The 18,986-nt window shown below is 39.9% G+C and overlaps 1 protein-coding gene across 1 annotated transcript in view; it reads right to left on the bottom strand.

The window, feature by feature from the left end:
• LOC135713073 (very long chain fatty acid elongase 7-like) overlaps positions 1-18,986 on the bottom strand; it is a 102,291-nt gene that overhangs the window by 17,023 nt on the left and 66,282 nt on the right. The window contains exons 2-5 of the mRNA XM_065236181.1: positions 6,923-7,113; positions 6,736-6,816; positions 6,497-6,659; positions 6,108-6,244 (exon numbers count right to left, since the gene is read on the bottom strand). Coding sequence (XP_065092253.1) covers positions 6,108-6,244; positions 6,497-6,659; positions 6,736-6,816; positions 6,923-7,113 — 572 coding nt within the window. The remainder of the gene's footprint in view (positions 1-6,107; positions 6,245-6,496; positions 6,660-6,735; positions 6,817-6,922; positions 7,114-18,986) is intronic.

Raw genomic sequence — 18,986 nt, 5'->3', positions numbered from 1 at the left:
CTAATACGAATCGAATTCAACCCTTTTTGAAAAATCGATTTTTTGGTCGATTTTACATATATGTAGCCCCTTAATGATTGTATGTACAGCCATTGTTGCATGACGTGCCGTATCACCTGAAATAGCAACACCAATAAAATAATAAAACACCAATTTCATTTGCAAAACAAACAGCTACTTTTGGTTTGGCGAGTGCCCGCCAACCCCGCCACCAGTTGAGTGCGGTGTTGAAGGTTCTAACAATTGACCCAGTGTCAATCGTAACAACTGCCAACCACAGATTGCGGTCCTTTTGGAACATTTGAAAGCACCCCGAAGCGAGTAATTTGCATCGTTAATTAAATTGGACTATAGAATCACTTCGCAATCCAATTTTCCAATATTTTCCGCAAAACTCAAATTATTTCCCCCCACAACTCGTTAACTTTTCCTCAATTCCAACCTGTGTCATTTTAATCAAGTTAATCATTACCTGTAACAGAAATCCAAATCAACTAAAGCAGATGAAATTCATTTTTTTTTAGCAACGTAACGATTGAATCAGCCATTCAATTACTCATAAAATCGACGGGAGCACAGGCATATGGAATACCATCCAACTACGCCTATCGAATTTATCAATTAACGAGCGCACTCGAACTGGAGCTTCGAATTTGGGAGGATATTTGCATAACCATCGCAGTTCTCAATCACCGCCGGCATCTCTGTTCCTTCATATAATTATGCAAATTCCATTCGCGGTGTAACTCAAAATCAATCGCCGGCATCGGCAGGGGTATTTCCACTCACTTCGCTGCAAAAAGTGTTCTGCGGAATTATGATATCATCAGATATTATAATGATATTTTGTACTTGTATGTTAAAAACTGGCAATTTCGCTTTCAGAGAATCACAACTAGCGATTTTACGATTTAGTGTTGCGAGCAAGAACCGAATATCTTAATTAGGTATGCTATCTTATTTTGGTATGCTGGAGGTGTAAAACATTGTTTTGTTATTAGCAAAGACATCAAATCAAGAAGACTGGCAACTCTTCCATTTTCGTATACACAAACGCTATGAGACAGGTACAATCGCGTCATCTGCCGGTAAATGCTTCGAACGAATTTAATAGCAAAGATTGCATCCTCAGAAGAAAGGTTTGTGTATTTGCTCATTTTTCTTTGTGTTGCTTCCACCTTCACTCAAGAGCAGCGCTATTGTATCTGTCGCTTGGATTCTGGCAAAGTTACCAGTCTTCTTGATATGATATCTTCGCTATTAGTCAGTTATAGCGAATCAAATATTTTGTAAAATATCAAATAAAAGAATTATTGGATTGGTATTATCAGACCAAATTATGACTTTTTGGCATCAAATAAAGCAATTTCCATGCGTCAGTTACTAAAATGACTAACTTTTTTATTGGTTCGTTATTCGTCGAACATTTAGGTATTTTTTTTTTTTTTTCCTTTGGTTTGTTTTTTCCGTCGATCTTATTTTCCGTGCTGAGCACCAATGCTACCGACGTGCCAGGAAGGCAGCTCCCACACCTGGACCCTACCTATCGACCCATCAACTCATGAACCGGGACCAACGGCTTTACTTCCCATCCGAAGGAAGGCGTGATCAGAGATGTTATGCCTCAGAACATCCCGGCGGCGCCGACTGGGATTGAACCAAGGCCTGCTGGGGTGAGAGGTAATCACGCTTACCACTACACCACCGGCGCCGTTGGGTATTATTTTTGGTACTTTACCTTTTATGTAAGGCTCGTCAATACCATATTTAGGGTTTCAGTTATGCTATTTTCATTCCTGAATTTGGTATGCATAATTTATTTTCTTACGAATCATTAAATCACGGATTAAGACTCTTTGAAAACAAAATTGGCATGTTTGTTTTCCCTATTTCGGGGACATAATACCACCGCGACCATTAATTTGATCTTTTTATTTATGCCATAACGTAGTGGTAAGCCAATATTGTTTGAGTAATTACCACTACTGTTGTAAGGAATTATCCCAACCAGGTAAAACAACCCTTATGAAATTTATTACCTGTTTGGGAGCAGCAGCCCAGATTTCCCAAGGTCTCATCAGACCCTTATCAAGATATCTGCATCGTTTATGAATCAGTGCAACACAGTCACACAGCAAATGTTCAGAGCTTTCCCTCTTTAAGTTACAAAAGCGACATTTATCTTCATAAATTATACCAGTGATTTTCTGGTGATATTTACAAGGACAGTGTCCTGTTATCAAACTAGCGTATGTACTCAAATCTTTTTTAGAAAGATTAAGTTATTTTTGTGTGTATAATGCGTTCGGCTTTATAAAACCGTTTAGATTGCCAAGAATTGAAGGTACTGGTCCAGTTGTACCGTACCTTTGTTTTTTCCTACGTCAAGGACTACGTCTGTGACGCATAAAAAACAATGCTTTCAACTGATGATTTTCAACAAGAAACTATTGAAAAAGTGGTAGTGTCAAGCATTGTCGAATACACATATAAAAAGTTATAATTTTATCACTGTTTTCATGAAATAAACGTTCTTCCCAAACCCACTCGTCATAATCGAGTACCACTTGGTTGCACATCATGCTGCTTTAACCTGAAAAGATATAAAAGAGCACTGCTGTCTAGCCTCAACTCATACCGGTTCCCACTTCGTTGTTGGAGGAGTTCTGAATGCTCACCATGAGGCCTGGTGGAACTACCAGCAGAACCAGAACGGTCATCTGCTGTTCGACCATTCGCAGCATGGGCTGTACTCCGTTTGGTTCTCGGGCGAGCCAACATTCATCTCACCGGCGGGCAACCCATCGACGCTAGACCTGTTTCTAACAAATACCGGCTTGTCCAAGCCGGTAGCCTTGAACGAACTCAGCTCCGACCATCAATCGGTGGTGGCTGAACTGGGCTACAACGTAGCCCCTGCTCCAAGCCTGCGCAAGGACTACCATCACGTAAACTGGGCTGAGTTTGGACGCGTGGTAGACAGGCACATCATCAACAACCCGCTGCTTGACTCTGTCGAGGACATCGACCGAGCGTTGGAGGGACTCCACCAAGCCATAACCGTGACTGAAGAGGCGTGCGTCCGACGAGTTCCTGTGAGGGGTAAGTTTATTGCCATTGATACCCACACCCAACTCTTGATTCGCCTGAGAAATGTTCGTAGACGCCAGTTCCAAAGAACCGGAGATCTAGCGAGGAAACGTGAAATGGCCGATCTGAACAAGGAGATTGCAGAATGAATGGTCTCACTCCGGAACGAAAGTTTCGGGCGGCTCGTCTGCACTCGGCTCGAATCTGCACGACCGCTCCAGACCATTCTGGAAAGTTGCCAGGGTCCTAAAGACGTACCCCAAACCCATTCCACCACTTAAAGATGAATATGATGACGAACGGCTCATAATCACCCCTCAGGAGAAAGCAAATGCGATTGGTGAGCATATTTCCAAATCGCATTTGCTTGGCTCCAACATCCAAAGTCCGCTCGAAGCTCAAGTTGAGCAATGCGTTCAAAATCTAGATGCCTCCTCTTGTGTCGTGCCTCCGGTGGATATGATTACAGCACAACAGATTTGCTCAGCGCTGAAATGCACCAAGAACATGAAGGCTCCCGGGTTTGACGGTATATTCAACTTGATCTTGAAGAGACTCAGCATGAAAGTGCAGTCTCTTCTAACCGCTACCTTCAACATATGCTTGGAACTGCACTACTTTCCAAGCGTCTGGATAGTAGCAAAAATCATACCAATCCGCAAGCCCGGCTAAGATTCAACATTGCCTTCAAGCTACAGACCAATCAGCCTCCTTTCAACGCGGAGAAAATTGTTCGAGAAATTCATTCTTAATCATTTGCTCAAATTTTTCGAGGAAAACAACATTCTCCTTGCGTAACAGTTCGGGTTCAGAAATCACCAATCACCAGCTAGTATGGGTGATGAATAACATCCGAAGTAACAAAGCTGAATCCAAGTCCACAGCCATGGCCTTGCTAGACGTTGAAAAGGCGTTTGACAATGTTTGGCATGACGGACTTGTGTACAAGCTTTGTAACTTCAACTTCCCATTACATTTTGTTAAAATCACCCGTGACTACCTCCAGCAAAGGTCGTTCAAGGTATCGTTGAATAGCTGCCTTTCAAACACGTTCTCCATCCCAGCAGGTGTTCCGCAATGAAGTCTGTTGGGCCCTTTGCTTTACAGCATCTACACTTCAGACGTTCCTCCACCTCGGAGACGGTTGCGTGTTCTTCCTGTTCGCAGATGATACCGCAATAACCGTCAAGGGTAGGATGCCTCGCGAAATAACAAACAAGCTCCAACGATGTCTTGACGCCTTTGCTGATTATGCCACCACGTGGAAAATCAAAATCAATGCCGCCAAGACACAAACGATCATGTTCCTCCACAGGCAATCCCCCAAACTAAAACCAGCTCCATCTTGTACTGTAATCATCGATGGCACAAGGGTTGAGTGGTCCGCCGAAGTTACATATCTCGGGATGTTGTTTGATGAAAAGCTCCATAGCTCCATAGCTCCATAGTCAAGTGCCCCGCCTTGGTTAAGTGTCGCTGATTTGCCGCAGATCCCGCCTCTCAAGGGTGAACAAACTGGCTGTCTACAAACAAATTATAGCACCTGCAATCCTCTACGCAGCTCCGGTGTGGGAATCATGTGCACAGACTCACAGGAACAAAATCCAGGTCGCTCAGAACAGAGTGCTTAGGATGATCCTTGATCGTCCCTTTGACACAAGAATTTCAGACCTCCACCAAGAGGCGAACATTCCAAAGTTAGTTTTCAAAATTGATGACATTAAGACTAGGTTTATGCAGAAATGAAATACATCAGAACATGCTTTGATAAGGTGGTGATCAGGCAGTAGAAGTAGTAGTAGCAGCAGTAGGAAGGTGGTGGCAGGTTAGGTAGGCCACTCTTCTACCCAACAAGCAACAATGACTGGTCGTGGCAAAGGAGGAAAAGGTTTTGGTAGAGGAGGCGCCAAGCGTCAACGCAAGGTTCTTCGTGATAACCGCCATCCGTCGTCTCGCCCACCGTGGCGGTGTCAAACGTATATCCGGTCTAATCTACGAGGAAACCCGAAGTGTGGTGAAGGTGTTCCTGAAAAATGTGATCCATGATGCTGTCACCTACTCTGAACACGCCAAGCGTAAGCGGCCATGGAAGTCGTCTACGCTTTGAAGCCACAGAGACGCACTCTGTAAGGCTTCGGAGGTTAAATCATCACCAACTTTGGCAACCAAACGGCCCTTTTCAGGGCCGACAAGCTTATTACAGCAAAGAGTGTGTCTGTTTGTCCACATTCAGAACCACACGCCCCCAACCAGCACTCAAAATGCTCTCCAGAGTTGTAATCTTGTAACCAAACTTGAAAGCAGGGTGATTTTGATCGATTCTCTTCATCAACTTTCTCTTTGAAAAAAATACTAAAAATTTGGTACGCGTTCAAAAACGGAAAGAGTTAAGATAATAGATAATCGATCAATTAAAAGAACTAAATGCTCTTCACATTTGTTCCATCCTCTAGCGGTCCTACGTTAAGCCTTCGTTCGTGCCTCTAGGCACATACCCTTCTACTTATTTCATGATTATTCCTTTATGTCACATCAGAAATAAAGTCTCAATAGAGTGTTCAACTGTGATTAATGAAGTAAAACATCTAAAAAATATAATTATTAATTATTATTATTAATTAAAGTGAATTCTTTCCATTCCTTTGCGATATATGCTGTTAAAAGCATAATTTGCTGTCGATGATTTTATCAACTGTGTCATGTTTTGCACAATATGCAATTTTTTAAAGGAATTAGTAGGTCAATAGGGGAAAAGGATGTAATGTCGGCCTAAATGTTCCTAATTTGGGCCCATACATAAATTCATCAATCGACTAAATTTTCAATAGTGACCAATCTTAGATCCATAGGCCAACATTAGAGCCATTTCCCAGAGCCATTATTTCTGAATCCTCTAGTTGAAAACACACACAATCCGTTACCCGGAAAATGCATCATTTTACCCCAGGGGTGCATTATGAGCTGTTCTCCCTTACTAGGTGCAAGTGCTAACGATAATTGGTGCTGCCTATACTTACGATCTGAACCTCTGTCATGTACTTTTTCCACCAAAGGTACTTCTGATATCGGGGTCCCATCGCCGACAGCATATAGTAGAAGTACATCAGCACGTGCACAAAGTTGTTGATGATGTTCGGGAAGGTCGCGTTGCCACCTAGAAGAGTAAAACAAAACAAAATGCCAATTTGTTTGTTAATCTGCCACTGAACTTGTCACAATTGGATCTACAGCTCGCGGCCATATGCAGTTCATCAGAAGTGCCAACTTCACACATCGGGCAAAACCAACTAAATAGTACTGAACAGTTCTAGGAACAAAGTCACACAACAGGATGTGCAAAACAACACCACATTCAAAATCACAAATTCCCCCGCAGAGCTCAGCTGGTGCAAACGTGGTGACTTACCGGCAATGAACTTGGTCAAAATCCACGCCTCCATCGGTGTCAGCGAGTGGTGGTACACGTGCAAATCGGTGATCTGGGACTGTTTCTTCCGGAGCACGAAAAATATCGTGTCAGCGAACTCGGATAGCTTCGAGAGGTAGTACACGTAGCACAGGTTGAACATCTGGTCCCAGAAGGAAAGAGAAACGGAAGGATGAACTCAACGAATTTCCCTCACCCGCAGAGCATCTATATCTTACCCGTCGGGATTGCGGTCCATCGTCGTAGTCAACCGTTTGGCACGTAAGGCTATATCCCTGCAGCCAGCCCGCCATCAGGTGCTGTAAAGTTAAAGCATACATCGATATTAGCGAAGGGAGAATTCCTGACGACGCGTGTGATAAAATTAAATCGATTTACAACGGCAAACGATCGGCTGGTTCATACCTCGTAGAACATGTACCCGCTGAGTAGCACCTGGAACATGTTGTAGAAGATGATAATTCGTCGCAGGTCCATCGGTTTCCGGTCTCGCATGTACAGGGGGCCAAGCCAGAGCACGAATAGCAGGTAGGAGATCATCATTCCCAGCGTGGGAAGCGGGTCGAACATGAAGGGGAGGTTTCTGGCGCGGGGATCTGCAAAGGAAGCATGATTGGTGGGGTTAGGCTTGAGTAACAATTTCTGGAATCGGATAACTTCATCAACAACAAAACTTCATTTCATTCGCACAGCTTGATCATCAGTTCAATGAATCGAGCTGTTCGTTATGCCCCGAGAAATATTTCAACGCACGCTTGAGAGTATCTAATTGCACGCAAGTTTTTGCCATAAGCAACATTCCACACAAGACTAAGGCACTCTGGTAAAAGTATGGACGACTGTCAGAACAAAACTAAAAAAAAAAGTTGTTCCAATCGAGGAAAACAGTGCATTTTGACGGTTCAAATGGAACAACTTTTGACATACGTCCATAACTTTACTAAGAGGTCTTGTGTAAAACATTTTCAAACAGCTGCAGCAACCTAGCAAAAGATTAAAGAGCCTGAATTTATAATTGGAACAATCGATTATCTGTCAAAGTCATGGGAAAAGTTCCAAATAACATTTTAAGTTTTATGAAGTAATAAAAAACAACATTCATAAAACCCTGGTCAAGGCTACTTTGACATTGATGCATCCACCAAAACCTCATTAAGACTAGAATATGTCTAGTTGGCCCATCCTGGAGAAGGTTCTGCAGGGTATGTTTTTGAAGTTCTTCTAGATTGAAAAAGGTAGATGACGAACGTATTTAGAACCATTTGAAACCCGTATATAAGCTATAATAAAAGCTATTTGGCAACAACAAAACCCTTTTAAAGCCATTTGCGCTAGCCGCTTGCTCAATCCACTATAAAAATCATCAATCAAGATAGAAATGGATTCATAAATACCATCCGATCTTAACAAAATAATTGAAATGTAATCTGATCATATAAACATCCTATTCAATTTCCAAAATTATTAAAATTGGTCTCATAAAGTGGCCTAGTTGTAGTTGCCATATTACGTCGATTTTGCTTATTATTTTTAATTGAGAAAAAATTAGTTATTCTTCAGATCAATTATTAAGCTCAGCCGAGATATTTTTTTATGATTATCGTATTTCAAATATCTGCTCATTGCTAAATTGACCAAAATAAGTTATATCCAAGTTATATCAAAAAAAATAATTGTAGCATGGCGGTGGCTTAAAAGTTGGTTTTCATGTTTTGCTTTAATGAAATCCCTAACAAATTCATAAGGTTTTTTAAATGACCGTTATGAAGAAATTTCCTGACTGAGTTGTATTTATAGCCATTTTGCTTGATCCTAACCCGTTTAGATTTATGGCAGCATTTATGGAGGCAAATTTGCCTGCAAAAAGTTAAATGTCAAAGTTTGTTTATCTTTCGATAGTTGCGTTGTTCGATCATTGCAACGAGGCTTTTTTCCCGCTGCTGGATTGGCAGCAGTTACTAAGGAAGTGTGCGGAACTGTTTTGCGACATTTCGCACATATAATGGCTGGAAGCTCAGTCGTTCCCGTAAAAGATCCTCTTCTTCCGGATGATTCCCAAAGTGCACCACCAAACGATGCAGTTGAAATTAAGTACGCTTGAATGAATTTTCGAACCTTTCGCTGAATAAAATTACTGCTGTGAATCGGAAACCAGCCAATCTCCACTTACTGACAGTTTCTGTGGTTTGCTGCAGGAACAAATGCAAATTATTTCGTTCGTCCGATCTAGAGAAGACTGGTCTGTTTTTAGACTGTTTCATAAAGGAGACGGTCAACACCGGTCGGAACGTGATGCAAACGCCAGATGCTCAGTCGTTGCTGAAATGACTTCCCTTCGGTCGTTAACATCCTACTTCGTCTATTCTTAGAGACTTCCTTGTCATAAATTTTGCTTTTATTCACTATGAGGATCCAATTGAATTTGGAAACAGAGTAATTGGGGATGCTCTCATTTAAAACCGAATGGTTTTATGGTTTGCTTTTATAATGATAGAACAACTTAATAGAGTATTTTATCAAGGCATTAATAAACAATTGCTAATGAAGTTTATGATTGATTTACAGAACAGTTTTATGGAGGGATTGAGAGCTGCTTTATTTTTTTGTTTAACAAGGAAGATTAAAATAAAAGGTTTTGAAAACAGCAATAAGCTGAACGTTTTACACTTTGAAATGCTGTATTTAAACTAAATTAATTGTTCATTTCCGTTATATAACCATCATAAATCAGAGGGGATGCCAAGTAGCTGCTGAATTGTTACTTGGGGTTATTCCAATCGAGCAGGAGACCAGTCAAATGGACAAGATGTCGTCTTTATAAATTCAGGCTCTTTAGTACATACCTATTGCTCTATTGGAATCGCGTTTGACGGTTCGATTGGAACTTTTGGTTTCAGCCTTCGCTCGGATCTTATTTTACATTGTCTCTGGTTAAGGTTCAATTTACTTTGATGCATTTTTTAAAAATTCAAAAGCAGTTTGTTTCGACGCATTATTTTAGATTGCAAAAAGCTCGCGTCATTTTGTGTAAAATATCAAAAGCAATCGAATAGTGCGAGCTTTTTGCAATCTGAAATAATGCGTCGGAAAAACCGGCTTTTGAAATTTTCCAAAAAGCATCAAAGTAAATTGAACCATAACGACCATATATGACACCGGTCAACGGAATACCGTGGCAGTACAGAGGACGAGAACATGCGACCGCGGGCCCCGCGGATCTAAACGTGGATGAACTGACAGAAACGTTAGTGAGAGCATGTGACACGACCATGCCGAGGGAACTGGAGCCAAACAACAGACGACGTCCAGCTTACTGGTGGATCGAGGCACTTAGCAACCTCCGCGCTAATTGTCTCAGAGCCAGAAGACGTTTTCAGAGAGCAAGAACAAAAGCAGACGGAGAGGAACGAATAGGAGTGTTTCGAGCGGCTGCTCTTAAGGTTCAATTTACTTTGATGCTTTTTAGAAAATTTCAAAAGCAGTTTTTTCCGACGCATTATTTCAGATTGCAAAAAGCTCGCACTATTCGATTCCTTTTGATATTTTACACAACATGACGCGAGCTTTTTGCAATCTAAAATAATGCGTCGAAAAAAACTGCTTTTGAAATTTTCTAAAAAGCATCAAAGTAAATTGAACCGAGAGATAAAGCAGAGCAAGTCAAACTGTTTTAAGGAGCTGATGCCAACCCCTGGGGTGAACGGCACCGATGGTGTAGTGGTAAGCGTGATTACTTCTCACCCCAGCAGGCCTGGGTTCAATCCCAGTCGGCGCCGCCGGGATGTTCTGAGGCATAACACCTCTGATCACGCCTTCCTTCGGATGGGAAGTAAAGCCGTTGGTCCCCGGTTCATGAGTTGATGGGTCGATAGGTAGGGTTCAGGTGTGGGAGCTGCCTTCCTGGCATTGGTAGCATTGGTGCTCAGCACGGAAAACAAGATCGACGGAAAAAAACAAACCAAAGGAAAAAAAAAAACCCTGGGGCGATGCATACCGGGTCATGATGGCGAAGATCAGAGTGCCCAGAGAAGCTGAAAGTCATTGTGGAAGGACTTTTTTCCAAAAAGACCTGGCCACCTACACCGTACGGAGAGGGAGTGGGATATATCGTCGAAGTCACCAACGAGGAACTCGTAGCAGTGGTGAAAGGATTGAAGGTGAAGAAAGCTCCCAGTCCGGATGAAATCCCCAACGTGGCGTTAAAAGCGACGGTTCAGGTGTCCCCGGATATGTTCATGATGGTGCTAAAGAAATGCCTGGACGAGGATCACTTCCCTAACAGGTGGAAGATACAGAATAGACCTGTTCATTTTAACAAAAATGTTCGGGATGCACCGGGTCAACCGTGATTACGTTTGTCATGTTAATTTGAACTTCTCTGCATGTTTTCAGCAAAATCGGTGATTATTTAGAGGTGCTTCAAGTTAATTTTATGTTTTTAGTAATTTACAGCTTATAATATTTTTATCTCGAGACTGAAACAACGAAAACTGCTGAAACAACTTTCATAGTGAAGCTTAATGTGTAATCTACCAACTTTGCAACTACAGGTTGACTATTCAAAGTGATTTTATTGAAGTTTGACTTAGTTTCAATCTCGAAGATACCGTGCCGATTCAAATTTCGGACACTTAAACTCGAATTTCGGACACTTTTAAAAGTTGATTATCTCGATCGAATATGATCCACATGTCTTGTAAATTTTAAATTTTTTTGACTAGTGCCCTCCACGATCATCTAACATTATTACTTTGTTTCTAACTGGATGTAATATTTAATTAAAAATGAAAGTGTCCGAAATTTGAATCGTCCGAAATTTGAATCGGAACGGTACCTTAAAAAGTGAAGAATTTTAAAATATTTGTTCTACGAACTTTACTTACTTTACGAATATGATATAAAAATGTGTAATCTACGGCATAATGTTCCTTAAACTGTTCTAGAAATTTCTTTCAACCATAGTTTTCGTGTAGATTCCATAGATTGAGAGATACAAATCAGAAAAGAGGCCGTTATAGCTAAAATTCACAAGACAACTTTTTTCCTTTATTTAACGTCGGTCTCTGTTCCGCAATCTAGTGCCAATCACCGACGGACATCGATTGCCATCCATTGACGGCAATCGAATGTGCAGAAAGGCAGCTTCCACAGCTGCGTAGGATATCGCACCCATTCACAACACACATGGACCGGGACCAACGGCTTTATTTCCCTTCCAAAGGAAGACGTGACCAGAGATTTTTATGCCTCAGAAAAATCCCACCGACCTCGGCTGGGATTGAACCCAGACCCATCGGGGTGTTAGAAAGCAGTCACGCTTACCACTACACCGCCGGCACCGGCTTCACAAGACAGCAGAGCCAATAAAAGTTTCGATGAGATTGACAGAAAATAGTTGCATTGCGTTTCAATGACGACCGATGATTTTTTTTTAGAAACATGAATCCTTAGTAGACGTGTTGTTATCAAAGGCAAGTGTCACTCGAGTCATCCAAAATGCTCATTTTTTTTTTATAAATTGCTGTTATTTTATGAGCAACTATAGTGCAACTCTGGGGTACAGATTTTTGTTCTTTACGATGGTAGTGAAAAAATACCAGAAGTTTTTGCAAAAACCAGGAAAACCGCTGGGGGATCCAGCATTGTATAGGCCTATATGCCTGCTGGATACACTTGAAAAACTCTTGTCGGATTGTCGGAGAGGCAGTTCGGATTCTGGAAAGAGAAATCAAAGGTGGATGCAATTCGGACAGTGGTCGAGAGAGCTGAAAAGGCGTCCAAGCAGAAGCGGAGAGGAGATCGATATTGCGCCGTGATAACGATCGACGTCAAGAATGCTTTCAACAGCGCCACACACTTAGTTTTTTCTACCGAGCTCGGCTGTGCAAATCTCGGCAAAAGATTTTTTACTGAGATCTCAGCAAACATTTCATTTGTTTGCTGAGATTCAGCTAAACATTATCCGAGACTCAGCAATCAAATGTCAGTTTTGCTGAGCTCTCAGTGAAACTTATTTTGCCGAGATTTGCACAGCCGAGCTCGGTAGAAAAAACTAAGTGTGCAGCTGGGAGGCCATCGTCGAAGCACTGCATAGAATAAGGGTCCCTGACCTGTGCATGGGACAGAGATCGATTAGGATCACAGAGGGAGCTCCACAAGGCTCCATCCTTGGTCCAACGCTTTAGAACGGTATGTACAACGGCGTGCTAACGCTGAAGCTGCCCAAAGGAGTTGAGATCGTTGGCTTTGCGGACGATCTGGTCTTGACGGTAACTGGCGAGACGCTGAAGAAGGTTTAAGTTTTGGCAACCGAGGCGATCGACATGATTGGTAACTGGATGCAAGGAGCGAAGCTGCCAGCGAATCCAAATACATAAACCAACCAACGATACCGACAAAATGGTTGCTACGACTACCATGACAAAATCGCTCTGTAACATAGCTCAATCCGAGTGGTAGAAGGATAAAGGTGTATTCAGACTTGAGCGAGAGCGAGAGTAGCGGAGCGGACTTCGGGTATTCGGGTGCGCTCGGCTCGCTCGGCTCTCTGAAGATGGCTTGATTGCTACCAAGCCACAGCGGGCTTCGAAAAATACATTCTCGACGATATTTTTCTAGCTCCGCTTGGTGGAAATTCTTGCTCTCTCACTATCTCTGCATAGCATCGGCCGAAGAGAACGAGAATTGACAACATAAAAAATAGGTAGCTACTGCAAGGCTGCCGGAGTGATTCTTGATTTAGGCGTAATTTTTCCGTTTTAGTCGAACACCCAACGAAAGACACCGAATCGGTGAATCCTGAGAGCGGAAGGGAAAGAAGTAGGTAGTGGTTATAAGTCGATATCCCTTTTATTTGACGCAGCTCAGCTGCGGTGCTATTTAGATGGAAGAGTGCGCAGCTTAGCTACTTCTGCATGCTACTATGAACTAGCCTCTTCATCCGCGTCTCTTATGCCGTAAGAACCAGTGTTACGAATGGGCAAGGGGGAGCACGGGCCACCCACCTCTCTTATAATTCAATAATACATTATTTTATCATTTCTGTACAATTCAAAAGACGATCTTAGAAATTTAAGAAATAAATACAAACTTTAGCAAAGTCCTGCAAATTTCAAAGAACTTCGTGAACTTCAGAAAAAATTTAATAACATTCACAATACAACACTAAATTTCTTTAAAAACAAATCGGAAGTTCTGCTTATATGCGATTTTTCTTACAATTCGGCAAGCTTCTCAAAGGTTTGCATCTCTGACAATCATTGAGTATATATGATGTTCACTGAATAAAAAAAAAAGTTTCAAAACGCATGTGAAATACACAGAATAAAAGTGAATAGTTTTGAACTCTTCTGAAGCTTACAATAATACTTTGAAGTTTACAGATGTAATTATTCCAAAGACCTTCAACTCATCAAATGATGCATAATGTTCTCATGATAGTTTGGCTATTCTTCTAGTTGATTCGTTAGATTTCTAATTGTTCAATAGATAACATCATGAATCAAAGATATTCAATCAAGATAGTCTGTTGATCAGACATTATTCCAAAGACCTGATATCGATCAAATACCAGCATAATGTTTTCTGGGTATTTCGGCACTTCTTCTGGTTGATTAGCTATTATGCTGGAGATCTTTAATTGTTCTGTAGATCAAATAATGCTCCTAAGATATTCTTGCAAGAAAGACGGTTGATCAGGAATTATTACAAAGACCTTCAATTGATCTAATACCTGCATACGACACCACCACTCACCACGCGGTGATTGAATATACACCGTTTGGTGAGACCGGATGGAATTTAACTTTGAAATCTGTGTTAGGGAAATTGATTTTCGCAGGCAATCGGTGATAGTTTTATTTATCATAGCATCAGTTACACATTCGTGCAATTTTCAATAGTGAAACTTTGAAAAATGGAAACTTATTTAATTTTATCAGATGCGTAAGATTTAGAATTTAATTAAAATTGGTCCAGGGACAGCTGAGTTATTAACGTTCAAAATCATTCATAATATTGTTACGTGTTCCATTTTCGGTTTTCACAGAGTGTACCGCCATATAGAAATCACAGACGTAGTCCTACGTCAGAACCTTCAAATTGACGATCTAATATCACAAATAGCTTATTTGGTTGTGGAGTAATCTCTTCTGAAAGTTGAAATTTTTTTAAATCTTGAAAATCCAGAGTTGAAGTCGAGAGGAATCTAGAAACTTCAGAGCAAAATGAAAAAAGGCGTTTGTTCAGAATGCTAAAATAAGCGTTTTGGCCAAGTTTGGCTAAAATCGATGACAACGACCACAACTTTTTTTTTTTTTTAATTCTCTACCCACTTGAGCTGGAATGACCCATATATCATTCCATATCGCAACTGCAGTTTTTAACTGATAATCAGCGTTGCCAGGTCATTTTCAGAAAAAAATCAGGACCAGTTAAAATATAAAATCTGGAAAAATCTGGAATGCTCTAAAAAGTCCTGCTCAAATTGATGTGCCAATCCCCCGTAAAAATCGGTCAGAATAATCATCTGGAATTTATTGAAAGCACCAGAATGTTTATGAATTGCATGTCTAAATAAATTATAAAAAGCAAATAACCTGTTAGCATCAACAAGGAAACTTTTCATGGCACAATGTTCTCAAAAAGTTTAAATATCCATCACATAGCATTACAAAAATTGAGTTAAATTTTGGGTAAAATACTGTAGAAAATATGTTTAAACTGTAACATTTTTAAAAAGTATGAGAAGCAATGAATCAAGCAACTTTGATGAAATGGATTTTTTTTAATAATAGTCGATGTAGCCCTTACGATTTGATGCAGTACCAGAATATGTCAGTATGATTTTATTAGTTCTAAATAATTCTAATATTACCCTGACGTTGATCAAACTTACAATTTAATTCTTGACAACATACAACACACAACACCTAGTAGACCAGTAGGCAATTTTAATTTTATGAAAAAATCACCTGGCTGAAGTGAGAACCAAAGCCTCACATCGTGGCACTCACACACATTTTACTTAAACTACGGGTAATTCCACGCATAACCATTACGATTAGTTTTATGCCAAAGAATAATTTTAATATATAACTCAAATGAAAGTCTGAAAGCGTCTAATTGATTCTGGAATTAATATTTTTCTGGGTCTCAGATCATGAATCTTTTTGTAAGTCTGAATTTACTTGAAACTTTTCACAGGATATCTTCGTCATTTTTTCGGAGTTTCCTTTGAATCATCCTAGAATTCCATCATACTTCTTTTCTGGATTCCCCTAAAATAATCTTTATAATCTCCAAACTTTTTCAGCAGCATTCTAGGAGTTCTCAAAAAATCTCTCTTGGTACGCATTATCTCTTGTAATCTCTTAGATATCACTCTGCAATTCCATAATTTCCTCAAACTGGTAATAATTCCCAACAATTTGCATTTGCATCTCTATGAAATTCCCTTAGAATATTGTTAAAAATTTCACTTTTCATAATGACCGCCACACTCTTTTTTAAAATTTAATTAAAATGAATCTCCCTAGAAACCTTGGACAGAATTCCATTGAAATTATTCTCACGATTTGCATCAGCATACTCATTGTGTTCCTCCCAGATTTCCTTACAAATGCTCCCAGCAATTCCTTGAATTTGCCATCAGCGTTCCTTACGTATCATCTTAAGAATGTTCTATGATTTCTCTTCCGAGCAATTGTCATCAGAGTTATGGATCACTACTCAGAATATACTTGAAATCCTCTTATGATTTCACAAGGAATTCACTTCACACTATACTGTCAACTATTTTCAGAAATACCTTAAAATTATGAAAATCTAGGGTAATTCAGAATTCTAAAGTAATTCAGACTGCAAAGATAACTCAATATTCACAGATATTTCAAAAAGTGCTAAGAATTATCAAATGCCTTTTAAATTCTTAAATTCAATCCTCAAAAATTTCAAGAAAATACTGCAAAGTCCTGGTAGTTGTTTAGATTAAAAAGCCTTGCTAATCTTCCAAAGCTCAATTTATTGTCTTCAAACCTGGACAGCTTTCGATTTCTCTAAATTTCAAAATTATGAAAATTCCTCCATATTGAAATTTTGATTTTCTAGTCCAGGATTTCCAAAAATAAATTATAGTCAATATCAAAACAAAAATTCCTAATAAAAAGAATCCCGGTCCGATATTTTTTTCAGCCAATAATCTTTAAGAAATTTTTGATTTTTCATGATTCTACAGCTTAATGTAACAATTCCATGTACGATGTTGCAATAATGTCCAACGTTTATGGCCTCTAATAATGAAAGTAGCAAGCCTAGCTTTTTATTTTTTGATTAGAGGGTAAACCAATTGCAGTGATATTTTTAAAGCAATTTGTTTCAAAAATCTGACAAGATCTGCAGCATATTTTAAAAATCTGGAAATATACGTGGTCTCTCTGAGTATCTGGCAAGACGACTGAAAATCTGAAAAATCCAGCTAAATCTGGAATGCTGGCAACGCTGCTGAAAATCCAATGGAATCTTTCAATCAACACATAGAATGAATACACCTTCTGACATTACTATGTTATAAAATAGAGGCAACTAACCATCACTTGATTTGTTTATGCTTTTTTTTTTGCATTTCTAAATGATCACCTTGTAAAAGTATTGGTCACCGTGCCAAAACCGCTAAAGCATCACAAATATCAACTGGTATGGTGAGTAAAAAATCATGGTTCCACTTTTTAATGAAACAGCAAATTTTCAGTCACACTATTTAGTACATAAAAATGTCGTAAACTATAAATTCACAATTCAGATCACACTCCAATAATTTTTTTAAAGGGTACGTACACTTCTGTCATGTCCTATGTTTGCATTTAATTCAATATTACGTTTACCTGAAATGTTCAATTTCCAAAAAAGGAACTTTTAGTTTAATTTATTTAGTATTTATATTTATTCACCATGGGACAAACTTCGGTTTTCCTTGTTTTAATAAACTTATATTCATTACTAGAAACAATACATCTGACAATGTTTGTTCAATGATTCTTTTAAAATTTACCGATAAATCAATAAACATTAGATCCACCAGCAACCAAGATTTCAGAAATCTTTCGATCAGCAGTACTAAAATTATTCAATACACGGGAACACATCGGGTACTCGTCATCCTTTATTATATGCTGATTTGAATTCAAATAGGTGATGAAAATGATTTGCGAATCAATTATAATATTATGCACAATTCGTTAATTTGCTATCCATTTAATTGAAATAGCCTTCTACAGCTAACAGCCAAATCAAAGCTGATGCTCAAGGTAAGTATCAAACATAGGTATTCCGAATCGATTGGCAATAAAATCGGAAACCAGTTCCAACGCATTCACGACCACCAAACTCCTGCCAATTTATCACACGTAATCAATTGAACCGAAATCGAATAGAGTCAAATTCAAATTAGTGAGGTCAAATGACAACTTCCTTCCGCAAGCGGAGATACATTCATCCCAACCGCAGTCCAAAACAAAACCGAGTTCAACGTTTCAATGCGACCTTGTGTCATGCGTCGTCGTTCGTCCATAAAACAGACACGAAATTCACACCAGTTTTTCAGCTGTTTTTTTTGGCACATTTTTTTCTTCGCAAAAAATCGCAGGAAACTTGTTTGGAGCTCTCCTTTACTTCCCGTTTTTTTTTTTTGCATATAAAATAAATTAAATTACCAGCAGCTAATTCCTCCACCGAGCGCCAGGCGTGCGTAATCACCGATCCAAAGGATTTTTCCCGATACCCATCGCGGATCGCCAATATCACTGCCGAATCCAAATTGCTGAAATTTCCGAAGAATTCGCTCTCCATGGTTCCTGTTTTTTTTTTCACTTGCACCTTCCCTTAAATCCTTCAAGGGATTTCAAATTTTTCCTTATCCCTTGAATGCACTTATCACAGCCCCGGATTGCACTGCTCGCGTAAAATGAAAAAAAAAAGCGCCCACCGTCGATCAAACACCGTTCGTTGTCAGCCACTGACTAACTTGTCTAGAATGACCACCTAGAACCTATATGTAAAGTTTGAACTAGATTCGGACCAGAACGTAAATCATTCTTCGAGCAAGGTGCACCGGTGCAAGAACGCACTAAATGCATACACCTGTACAGCGCTGGTCATCGCAAATGGATTTCGAAATTGCACGCGACTGCAGTGTAGAACTTTGCCATAGAGATGCTCGGATTTAATCCAATTAAAATGGTGGCTTTTCTACGCCTCGGTCAATACGAATCACGGGGTTCATCGCTTGGAAGCGTTGAAGTCACTTTTCCAAACATCGTCGTAAAATTACCGCAATTATCGAATAAAAATTGATTATCATAATTAAAGACCCATAAAGAACGATCGAGCCCCCCCCCCCCCCCCCCCTTCGCAGTCACAAGCCGGCCGCAAACCGTTCCAAGAAGAAAAAGCAGTGCCCATAAACTTCACATTC

Source organism: Ochlerotatus camptorhynchus, unplaced genomic scaffold (assembly GCF_037179485.1).
Source record: "Ochlerotatus camptorhynchus isolate MF236.1 unplaced genomic scaffold, CSIRO-AGI_Acam_v1.1 ptg000530l, whole genome shotgun sequence".
Taxonomy (NCBI): Eukaryota; Metazoa; Arthropoda; class Insecta; order Diptera; family Culicidae; genus Ochlerotatus; species Ochlerotatus camptorhynchus.
Note: the sequence above shows the minus strand (reverse complement) of the source record. Positions and strands in the feature narration are given on the sequence as shown.